This window comes from Puma concolor, chromosome A1 (genome assembly GCF_028749965.1).
Source record: "Puma concolor isolate L17-30 chromosome A1, mPumCon1.1.hap2, whole genome shotgun sequence".
NCBI classification, from domain to species: Eukaryota; Metazoa; Chordata; class Mammalia; order Carnivora; family Felidae; genus Puma; species Puma concolor.
This window is the reverse complement of record NC_141667.1, coordinates 103,593,381-103,605,612: the sequence shown is the minus strand read 5'-3', so window position 1 is coordinate 103,605,612 and position 12,232 is coordinate 103,593,381. Positions and strand designations below refer to the sequence as shown.

At 39.6% G+C, this 12,232-nt stretch overlaps 1 protein-coding gene across 3 annotated transcripts in view; it reads right to left on the bottom strand.

Annotated features, from left to right (window-relative positions):
• Positions 1-12,232, bottom strand: part of MRPS27 (mitochondrial ribosomal protein S27) — a 94,454-nt gene that overhangs the window by 64,188 nt on the left and 18,034 nt on the right. For all 3 annotated transcript variants that reach the window (XM_025924430.2, XM_086699301.1, XM_086699305.1), the window contains one exon: positions 11,074-11,132. In XM_025924430.2, coding sequence (XP_025780215.1) covers positions 11,074-11,132 — 59 coding nt within the window. The remainder of the gene's footprint in view (positions 1-11,073; positions 11,133-12,232) is intronic.

Sequence of the window (12,232 nt, the reverse complement as noted above, 5' to 3'; positions counted from 1 at the left end):
AGAAAGATAATAGGAACGTATCAAAAACATACAAAAAACTGGCTTCCTGGAAAATAAGAGTGAATACCCAGCTTCTTATACCAAGAGATTTACTAAAAGTATTTACAAAGAAGATAGCAAATGAAGAATGTCACCCAAATCCAAAAGAGATTAAGAGATCCCCTTACACTTTCTGTTGTTTATCTATATTCACTAGTTTTTCTATAGATATTCATAGTTAATGTGGCTGAAAATTCAACTCCACTATTTAAGTAAAGTCCTGGGTAAGAAACTAAACAAAAACCAGAATCTCAGGCTTTCAAAGTCTGAGGTTTCTGGTGATAAGGTCTAGCTTCTAGATCAATGGGATTGAGAAACACAGAATTTTAGATATGCATGGTGACTTGGGAAGCATCCAAGATCATTTGCTCATCCAGAAAGCTAATCTCCAGAGAGTTCATTAACTGGCTCCAAGTTACAGATCAAAGTGGAAACTAAATTGGTCCTAAAATCCATGTCACCTATTTCCTGCCATCCTGATTCCTTCAGGGTCTTTACACTTTTTTTTTTTTTATAATTATGCATTTTTTTTACAGTTGTATCTCTGTATATGCTAGTTTTTTTCTGAGTTTAATTAGTTTTATGTTACTCTGTTATAAGGTATTCAAGTATTCACCGAGTCTTTATGTTCTGCTTTATTCCTTAGGCTGCCTTAGGACAAAGAACTGGCACTATGAGATACGTTGGTCTAACTGATGAGCCTGTGAATTGGAAGTGAGGCCTTCATCTGTAGCCAGTGTTTGGATTTGTTACGTGGCTCGTAAGAGACTGCTTAGCCTGCCTGCCCAAGTCTCAATTTCATAGACTCTGAAAGTTAACAGGACTTGAGAGAATGCCTACTCCAAAATTTCCCAGCTGGCACTAGGACATCAGGAAGACCCCAACATAGGTATGTTTTCCAGCTGTTCTTTCTCCAAAAGTCTGTGACTAGTTCCTCTGAAACAGTTCAAATGTGGTTGGTAGATATAAGACGTGATACAGCAAACTGAGAAATCTGGACATGTACAGTAAAAACACCAAAGAAAAACCTACCATCTTGCTGTCTTGCTGTCTAAATCTGCTTCCGGTTCAATACTTCCATCAATGGACTAGCCATTTTCTCATTTACCTGAAGTTCCATTTTCACCTCATTTTTGATCCTTGTTTTGTATCATCACATTCAACCTGTCACTAATCCTGTTGATCGATTTTTTTCCTTCCTATGTGCAAAACATTTCTCTCTTCATTTCCACTGTCAACTACCACACAACAGACCTTTTATCACCTTATGCAGACAACTAATTTCCCTTCGACACTTATCCCTTTCAATCCAAAATTTACTGTTATTAATATTCCTGAAATACCTTTATTATGATATATACTTCTCAAGAATCTACTGAGGGACACCTGGGTGGCTCAATCAGGTAAACATTCGACTTCGGCCCAGGTCATGATCTCGAGGGTCATGAGTTCGAGCCCTGCGTGGTACTCTGTGGTGACAGCTTAGACCCTGGAGCCTGCTTTAGATTCTGCGTCTTACCCCCGCCCCCGCCCCCGCCCCCAGTCTCTCTGTTCCTCCCCCGCTTGCACTCTGTCTCTCTCTCTCTCTCTCAAAAATAAATAAAGATTTTTTAAAAATTTAAAAAAAGAATCTACTGATAACTATGTTGAGAATCTTTTTAAAATTTTTCTTTGAATAATATATATCCATGATATGAAATTCAGAAGGTACAAGAGAGAATTCAGTCAGTAGTCAACCCAGGTCTTTAAAAAAAAAAAAAAAAATCACCCAGGACTGTTCCCCCAAAGAAACCAGTATTACCAGTTTTTGTGGGTATATATATGCCATTCCAGAGACAGTCTATGCATATAAACACATATACACACATATGTATCAAAGTACATATACACATATTACATTTACATAGAATCCACAATGGTAACATAATAAAAAAAGTCTATACCTTTTTTCACTGAATGCGTTTTATAACTTGTTCCATTGGAAATATGAATAAAGTTTTCATTCTTTTCATTGCCCGTATTGTACTGCTAATAATTAATCACGCCCCTGTAGATCAACATAATCTTCTACTTTTTGTAATGGATATTATTTCATAGGTGTGTGCGTGTGTGTGCATTATGTGTGTGAGAACACATCCTAAAACTGATATGGGATGCAAAGGACCTGAACCAGCCAAAATGATTCTGGAAAAGAACCGAGTTGGAGGACTTAGAATAGCTAATTTTAAGACTTATTATAAAACGAGAGGCATCAAGACAGTGTGGTACTGGCATCAAGATAGCAATGGAACAGAGGTCAATGGAACAAAACAGTACTGAAGTAGACTCACACATATACAAACAACTGATTTTCCACAGAAACTCAAAGGTAATTCAGTTCAGAAAGAATAGACTTTTCAACAAACGGTGCCGATACAACCAGGTATTCTTATGCCAAAGAATTACCTTTGATTCTTACCTCACACCATATACAACACATAACCCAGAATGGATCACAGTCCAAACTATGAGGCCTAAAGCTAGGAACTTAAAGGAAACACAGGAGAAAAATCTTTATGCTGTTGGGCTAGGCAAAAACTTCTCCACTGGTGGCAAAAGCACAATCCATAAAAGAAAACAACTGACAAACTGGACTTCCATCAAAACTAAAAACTGCCCTCTGAAAATCACTGTTAAGTGAGCAAAAAGACACAACTATGAGATAAAGAATTCTCAACACCCACTAATAAAAACACAAGCAATCCAATAAAAAGAAAAATAGGAAAAGGAGTTGAACAGTCACGTTACCAAAGGAGATGTAGACACGGCAGAAACGCACATGAAAAGATGTTCTATATCATGAGTCATTTAGGCAAAAATAAATTAAGACCACAATGAGATACCACTAAACCCTATTAATAAGGCTAAACGTGTTGGCAACAATGTGGAGGATCTGGAACTGCTGTTGGGATGGTAAGACAGTAAAACCACTTTGAAAAACAGTTCGGAAAATGTCTACCTACCATATGCTCCACCCATTCCACTCCCAGGTATTTACCACAAAGAAATGAAGGCATCGGTCCCTACAAAGCTTTGTACATAGATGTTTGCAGCTGCCTGGACTGCTATGGACTCCTAGGATGAGAGCCTCCAGGGGACTCATCACCCCGGAAAAATAAAGTACCTATCTAAGGTATCAGATTCCTCTGGGAAAGCTAGGTAGCATGTGTGGACAAAAGCCAGGAAAATACCCTTGAAGGTCACCCTTCTGGTATGATGAGGCCCCCAGGCTGCAGTGAGACTGGTCAGGAGTTAAGTGCACAGTCTAAAGGAGCTGGGGACACAGTTCTCACCCTAACTCCCAGCACACTGCTCCAGCGGGTCTTTGGCAAGGTGCAGACAGTGCCCCTGACAATGTACTATTCTCTATTGCAGAGCCATTAACAGTAAGAAACTGTCTCCTAGGCCTGTGGCAAGGATTAGCAAATAGGAAGTAAATAAAGCACTCGGCAATATTAAAGAATGGAAGTGTTTTTTAAAAATGCTGTTACAAGTCATTTCCCTCCTCTTGGGCTCTTACTCGTTTCTTAATAACGTTGAAACATAATGACACCTGGCAACAGGCTAACAGAAAAATCTCTGATTTCCTTTCATTGCTGTAATACACAATCTCCATGCCTGCAAAGGAAAATTACTACTGCTTAAGCTCCTCATTAGCTCCCACCTTCCCCTCTTTTGACAGACAGACACAGATTCTTACAACATGGGCCTAGGGTAGTGCGCTCACCTTCCAAGGAGCCACAGGGATATTTTGTTTATTGAAAGAATGGAGCTATTTTGGACCGTCCTTTTTTAGACTGGCTGCCAACCTGGGACCTGGAGACATGCAGGCTGCCATCTGCCTCACCCCAGCTGTTGCTGACCTGCCATCCGTCCCCAACCACGGATGCCTGCTATCTGCCAGGTCAGTTAAGCAACTCAGGAGAGATCCTTGAGGCTAAGGTACGGTGTGGATGAACGTGTTGGCAGCACACAGCCTGCCACACTCACTACCTTGACTTCCGCTCATTAATGGGTGGCAGGTCACTTCCCATGACAATACGGAGCTGTATTCTGAGGAAAAATACCTTCTCATGCAGCTCTGTGACAATCTCTTCTTATTATAAGGCAATGAATTCAGTATTCCCCACATTTTTGCTAAAAACCAAGACTATTTTTAAAAAATGTTACATTCTTAAAATAGAGAGAATATGTTATGTACATCAGAAATTTCTATCACTTAGCCTTCAAGAATGATAATTGTGCTGCAGATTAAATTATCAGTTCTGATTACTGACACTCTGACAGTAAAAGGAACAAGTTTAATTTTATGCATGCTAAACTGCCATGGTGTCAAAAGTACTGGAAAGTCTAAATAAGACTTTAAAGATGTAATTTGCAAACATCCTTGGTGAAGAGGAAGATACACACGGAAAGAAGGAGTTTTTATGGCTTGACTTTGCATTCAATTAATTCAGTAATCAAATACCAACACAGGAATTGTTAAAGCTTATTAGAACCATGAAAACAATGGCTTTTACTGATGCCACAATTTTACTGATCACATACAGTTTTATCTCCTGAAAATGGAGATTAGAGCCTGCCTCGGGGATCACGTGTATATATGTGGGCAGCACACATGGACTTGGGGAGTCCTGAGCTCAGAACTATTGACAAGGTAGCCTGAGAAAGAGACACTTTTCACCAACTGATAAAGGAAAACTCTAGGTAAGCTCACTATAACAGACTTCAAGTTGACAGATCTTAAAAGGGATCTCTTGTGGAGAAAAAGCTAAGACCACAGCCTCTAGAAACCAAGTACCATCAACAACCCAGAGACTACACAAAATATAACACATTTCCTCCTATCTCTTAATTTTAATTTTCTCCTGCTTTACCATGCTCTATACTCTGGTCTCTATGGAATTCTTTCTGTCTCAGTTTCCTTGAAAAAAAAGCATACTGGGACCCTTACTGATAATATCTTCCATTGTGCAAACACTGCTGTTTTCATAGTACTGTCCCTCTGTTTACATTACATCCTTTTGGCTTCCCTTCTCTGCCTGGGTTAGGCAGCCGCTTACGTGCATACCATCTATGTTGGCTGCTCTCAGTGAATCTCTATGCCTTAGTCTCGGCATCAGTAAAATAAAGATGCAAATCTAATTCTTAGGAATGTTGTAAGTGTATAGTAAAGCAAAGACAGAAAGACATTTTTCTTCCAATGCCAAAGAGAGGGTACATGGGTAGGAAACAGAAATTAATCCTATGCCCAAGGGAAAAATATTTTGCTCAACTCCTTTTCACACTAACACGGGGCATATAAAACTCTTTTTTAGCAAATATAGAGCATAACTGAGCTGTCAGCTTCTTATGCCTAGCAGTCAGATGCCCTGTGAAGGGCCCTTTCCTCTCAGCAGCCATTGGTTGCACAGTTACTTTTCTCCTCAGTGCCTTAACACCTCTGCTTACTGCTAAGCAGCATCATGGCTTCTCCCTCACCAAGCCCAGAGAACGGATGGGTGGCGATACCAAAACCGGGCAGAAGTGTATCCTGCTCAACCCCGCCCCTGCAATGATCTCCTGCCTACAGCATCTCTGGCCAGTCTGCATCTCTTCACTTTCCCCACATCTTCTTCAAGCTCTGTGGAGAAGCTTATGAAACTGGCTGTATTTAAGCTTTCATTTGGAAAACAGCACACCTATAAACCATATGTTCGTCTTACTCTATAAAGTCTAAACTAAAATAAGAAAAGAAAGCCTTCTTTGTAAGAAGGAAAAAACAAAGACCTAGAAAATTTCAAAAGGCCTGGAGGAAACCTAAGCAAAGGACTTTTCAAACACAATCTCATAGCAGGGTTCTTGACATTTCTTTGTGGCATGAATTCTCCGGCAGTCTGATGAAGCTCATAAACTCCTTCTCAGAATGATGTTTTAAATGCATAAAATAAAAGCACACAGGATCACAAAGGAAACCAGTTACAGTGAAATACAATTATCAAAATATTAAAAAAATCCTTAAGATGTGGGAACATGTGCTTCTGTATTAATGCACGAATTAACACTATCTAGCAGTAGTTTAATTCCAAATGCAATGTTTATGTATTATTTTTTTTTTTTTTGAGAGAGAGAGAGAGAATGAGTAGGGGGAGGGCAGAGAAAGAGGGAGACACAGACTCCGAAGCAGGCTCCAGGCTCTCAACTGTCAGCACAGAGCCCAAAGCGAGGCTCAAACTCACGAACCACGAGATGATGACCGGAGCCAAATAAGCCACCCAGGGCCCCCCCAAATTTAATTTCTAAGCAGTGATGAGCATAATTTGTCAAGAGATCTGCAACAAACGTGTGAGATTTGAATAATCTGCTTTTATTAGTGAGAAAGACACAGATGTTGCTTATAATACTGTGATCTGTTGCAAATATTTATAAGTGAAGGAAATGCTAAATATTATTGATAGTTTAGTGAAAATAAATACATAGTTTTATTCTCATTGAAGTTCATAGACCTCTCTACATTCTCTCCGCAGACCCCAACATATACATAAAGCAGTTGGAGGCACAGCTTCCCTGGCTTAAACAGAAGCAGAAACAGAAGCAGAGGGCTGGTGGCAGCATTGCCTGGCTTCTCTGTCACTGCCTTTTCCTCCCCAGCCCACAGCCCCGAGGCCCCTGTGAGCAATCAGCTCCAAGGCTTGTTGGAAGCAGCTTGAAAAGCACTCACAAAGAAGGTACTATTCGGCCTGTTGAGAGTACGAGTGCAAGAGCACGCCTATGTCTATTTTCCCACTCTCCCAGCCGTATCTCTACATATGGTGTGAACAGAGTATGTGGGGGATCGGGTTCTTCTTACCTCATTTTCTTTTCACTTTTTTATTCTATTTTAATCTTGTTTCCTTTATTTTGTTATAGCCCACCAGTTCTTAGCATGCCTTCTCTTGTTTCTTACTGACGGATTTTGTTTATTGTACTTCAGTTCAGCGCTTGTGCTGTTGTACTCATTTTTACTCTTGGTTTTATTTTCCCATTAGATGTGTAGAATATTATCAGGGACTCTTTTTCTTGTCAACCTATATAGTGTCTGGTATTAACGGCTTTAATCACCTTTAGTTCACATTATTCCTTTGTTTAAAGCATCACTGCCCTTTCCTCGTTTTTGATTTTGATTTTGTTTGTTCGTTGTTGTTGTTTAATGAATGGTGGGGGGAAAAGCTGATCATCAGGTTGCAGTCCCCCAGGGGTCAAATAGGGGTGTTTGGATATTCTTTTCCCTCATACTCTCTCAAACGCAGCCTTTCTAACTCTCCTTACAAGACCCTGGGAATCTCAATCTGGAAGCCTCTAAACTTTTAAACCTGTGTCCCTCAGGAGAGTCAAAGGCTAAAATTCTCTCCCGGAAGGATAGAATGGTAACAAGCCGGCCTGTGCCAGCAGCACCCTGAACTGCTGGAACTTGTGCACCTGAGTCAACGGCAGATGCTCAGTCAGCCCTCCACTGGTCATGCAAGGTTCCAAACTTCTCTGGCTCTAATACTGCTTACATCATCAGTGGGGAGACCGATCACTAGAAGATGGGAGAACGCAGCAGTTAGGCTCTGCTTGCTGAGCCTGACCCGCACAGGCTGAGGGAGAGAAAGAGTTGAGCCAATGACAGAGGTGGCAGCCCAAAGTCCTGTTGTGGGCCCTACCCTCAAAGATGGTACTGCCTGGGGAGTGAGAAATCCTCCCAAGAAGCTGTCAGTTATTTGGGATTAAGAAATGGCTTCATTTCCTTACTCTAGACTGGTGATCATAAACTTCTCTAAGATGTCTAAAGTCATCCCATGTGGGGATGCCGGGCATCACAACCACTACATGCTGAAGACCTAACTGGTGGCAATACCACAGGCCCTAGGTGTCTTTTGGATCGACATTCCTGACTTCAATTAATGCAGAGAAACCTTGAGAATTCATTACTTGTAACTTCTAATTTTGCTGAGGCACAACCTTTATATATTCTCTAAGGCTGGAAAGCAGGAATGAGACATTTAGCTAATGAGTGAATGTAGCCAACCTCCATTATCTACATCTTGATGCAGTTTTTTGGGGTGATACCTAGTCCCATACACATATAACAGTAATTTCATGAAGTCACAAAAATGTTTATTTCTTTAAAAAAGAAAAAGGCTGAGAAAAAGAGAGCCAATTTTCTTGGCAATGGAAGGGAGGAGAAACAACAGAAATAAAGTGATGTCATTGTTAGAACAATAGTTTTTTTTTTTTTTTTATTGAAGTATAGTTGACATTCAATATATTAGAACCTCAGTTTTGATTAAGCAAAGGATGGGATGTCAAATTAAACAGTGACCCATCTTAAGATGGGTAAGAGTCTTCTATATAACCTATATGGAAATAGGAGACAGTTTAGGAAACTTTCAGTAAGAGGCCTAACAAAACTGACATCATGAGAGGAATCATGATGGTCTTAAAGGCGGGACTTAAATTTCTCAGTTAAACTTTAACGTATGAGGAATGGGACAGTCTTTAACTTGGTCTCTATACTCCAGCACCTTGGACACAGCCTAGGCATGTAACAGGTGCTCAGTAAACACTTGCTGAATGTTGAATCACTGAAATCAATTATACACTACAGAGGTACTTGTAAATTTGGGTTGTATTTCTTCCAAAATCATGGCACTGTGTCCCACAGAATTCTAAGAAATAATTTCTCTTTAGACATTGGAACTATTTTCTGCATTTTGCCATCAACAAAGCAAAAGAACAAGAACTGGGAAGATGGTGGCCTGAATACACTTTCCACCACAGGCAAAAATAACTATCAAAGGAGCCCTATGGTGCCAAAGAACCACTAAAAAAGGCAGGGCTTACTCTCATTAAAGAATACATTTATATTTAGGAGAGCACTTGCAATTATGATTTCAGGACTAGAATTTAAAATTATGAAATGATTAAAGGCAATCTTAAATTTAAAATAAATGCTTTTAAGGGCGCCTGGGTAGCCCACTCGGTTGAACGTCTGACTCTTGGTTCCAGCTCAAGTCATGATCTCACTGTTCATGGGTTCGAGCCCTGTATCAGGCTCTGAACTGGCAGCATGGAGCCTGCTTGGGATTCTCTCTGTCCTTCCCCTGCTACCACGTGCACACACTCTCTCTCTCTCTCAAAAATAAACTTTTAAATAAGTATATTTCAGGTGTGAAATCTAATGTACTTAAGATTTACATTTGTACACAAAACACCAAAAAGGTGGCAGAATTTACCCAATTCAGAAAGAAAGAAAAAAAAAAGGCTCATTACTATGTAGCAAAATCATGTAAAAGAAAATTGAATACATTTTCATTAATATAAAGAAAGCTTAAAAAAATGTACCTAGGGGATGCCTGCATGGCTCAGTTGGTTGAGTGTCTTTGGTTCAGGTCATGATCTCAGGTTCATTAGTTCAAGCCACGCATCCAGTTTGTTGCTATCACTGTGGAACCCGCTTGGGAGCCTCTGTCCCCCTCTCTGCCTGCCCCTCTCCCACTTATGCTCTCTCTCAAAAATAAAATAAACATTAAAGGAAATAATAAAAAATACCCAGATGGAAAAAATAAAAAACTCTCTTAATCAAAACAAAGGACAAATGGCAAATTCTAATGTAATGCTTACTAAGAACATTTTTTTAATTAACTTATATATTTTGAGAGAGAGAAAGTGCAAGCTAAGGAGGGGTAGAGAGAGAGGGAGAGAGAGAGAATCTCACACAAGCTCCACTTTGTTAGCACGTAGCCAGATGTGGGGCTCAAACTCATAAACCATGCGATCATGACCTGAGCTGAAATCAATAGTCAGGTGCTTAATCAACTGAGCCACCCAGGCACCCCAAAACATTTTAAGCGTCAATTTGAATCTATTTTTGAAACCCAGGAATTGGAACAAATCATAAATCACATTTTTTATTTATTTATTTATTTATTTTTTTAAAATTTTTTTTTTTTTTTTTTCTTTTCCAACGTTTATTTATTTTTGGGACAGAGAGACACAGAGCATGAACTGGGGAGGGGCAGAGAGAGAGGGAGACACAGAATCGGAAACAGGCTCCAGGCTCCGAGCCATCAGCCCAGAGCCTGACGCGGGGCTCGAACTCACGGACCGCGAGATCGTGACCTGGCTGAAGTCGGACGCTTAACCGACTGCGCCACCCAGGCGCCCCTAAATCACATTTTTTAAATCACAACAAGGAATCACAATAAAAAGTTGTAAGGTATCATTTTGATCTGATAGATGAAACTATAAGAAAAAAAAATCAGAATTTATTTGACCAGTCCCTTATTTAACAAGCTTTAGGTTATTCACATCTTTTGCTACCACAGATGGTGCTGTAGTGAACAAGCTTCTTTTTCTTTGTACACACAGGTGAGTGTGTCTGTAGTTCACAGTAGGATTGTTCACAGCTGTGGGAAAGTATGAAGCAAATGTGGTAATGTCCGTAAAGTTTTACAATATAGTGTTAATTAAAAATAGGTGAATAGTGGATATAGACTGTACTTCCATCTGAATAAGAAAGGGAGAGAAGAGATATATAAAATTGTTCACCTATCAGACTGACAAAAAATCTCAAAGTGTGAAAACACTTGTTGGCCAACCTGTAAAAATAGGCCTTTCTACTCCAGTGCTGGCAGTAATGTCAGCTGGTGAAATCTCAATAGAAAGCAATTTGGCAGCAGCTATTATAATTACAAATGTATACACTTACGAGGATTATGTGTAAAGTTACATGTGTACAGGGTTGTTAATTATTATACTACACCTACTACAAAGAGACAGAGCAAACAACCTAAAGGTCCTATAATAGAGAACTGGTTTAAATAATACATTCACAATACGGAATATGATGCAGTTATAAAAAATGAGGAAGCTATCTATATACTGATATGGAAATATCTCCAAAACACAAACTTAAAAAGGTGCTAAACATTATGCATAATACCTACCACCCTTTGTGAGAGAATATATAGTCAAATCAAATGGAAAACTTACTTGTAAAGGTAATACTCTGCATGGTCTATCTCTTCTCTAGATGAAATGTTGTCCACAAACTGAAAGACAGAAAAATAAACTTTGAATACAGATTATGCTATATATAGGACCTGATTCACACAATGACCTTAAAAAAGATAGGACATCCAGGGGCACCTGGGTGGCTCAGCTGAGTAAGCATCCAACTTAAGCTCAGGTTATTATCTCATGGTTTGTGAGTTCGAGCCCCGTGTCGGGCTCTGTGCTGACAGCTCATAGCTTGGAGCCTGCTTTGGATTCTGTGTTTCCCCTCTCTCTCTGCCCCTCCCCAGCTCATGCTCACTTGCTCTGTCTCTCAAAAATAAATAAACTTAAACATTTTTTTTTAAAACATAGGACATCCATTTTATTCGAACACTGTTCCCATGGTACGGCTCCATTCTTGAAACCCTTTTGTGCTAATGCAAAGAACACACAAAGCCTTCTGTTTTTCTATGTGTAGATCAACCTTGATAAGAAAAACTGTTTGAAAACCAAACATGAAACTTGCCCAGAACGAGACAGCTCCTCCTACTATGTTTATAATTAGTTATCAATATTTCCCTTTATCTTTAAATCCTGATATTTTCTCTATGTTCCAAACTCCAAACATGAGAACAGGTAGGTGAAAGGAGAAAGACTCTAATGGCTGAAAAAATATGGCCCAAGAGATGAAAATCTAAATTTAGAAAATGTAGCCTTACGACCATTTTTCCTACTCTGACCCTGCTATGAACCAGTCAACCTGTGATCCTTCCACCAACAAAGTCTTCCTCTGAACCATAAAATCCTTGTGTATGCTCCTAACTTCAAAGTAAAGAAACAAACAAAAATAATTATTCCAAGGATGTATTCTATCCTATAGGAGACACAGGCAAAAAGGATGGAATAGGACAAAATGCATGTTGTGCCTAAAACTGAAACTTTATGAAGAAAATGAGCAAAAGCGGAGAGGCTTTCTAAAAATGTCTAGGACTTAAGGATTTTATTTAGAAATCTCATTAAGGAGCAGATAAAACACAATTCAAACACAGGACTTAAAGTTGAGAACTCATTCTCCTGAGTGAGTGTTTGCTGTGTGGCAAAGACAGATGGTACAGCCACTCCGGAACTTAGCTGGTCCATCTGCATTAAAAGAATA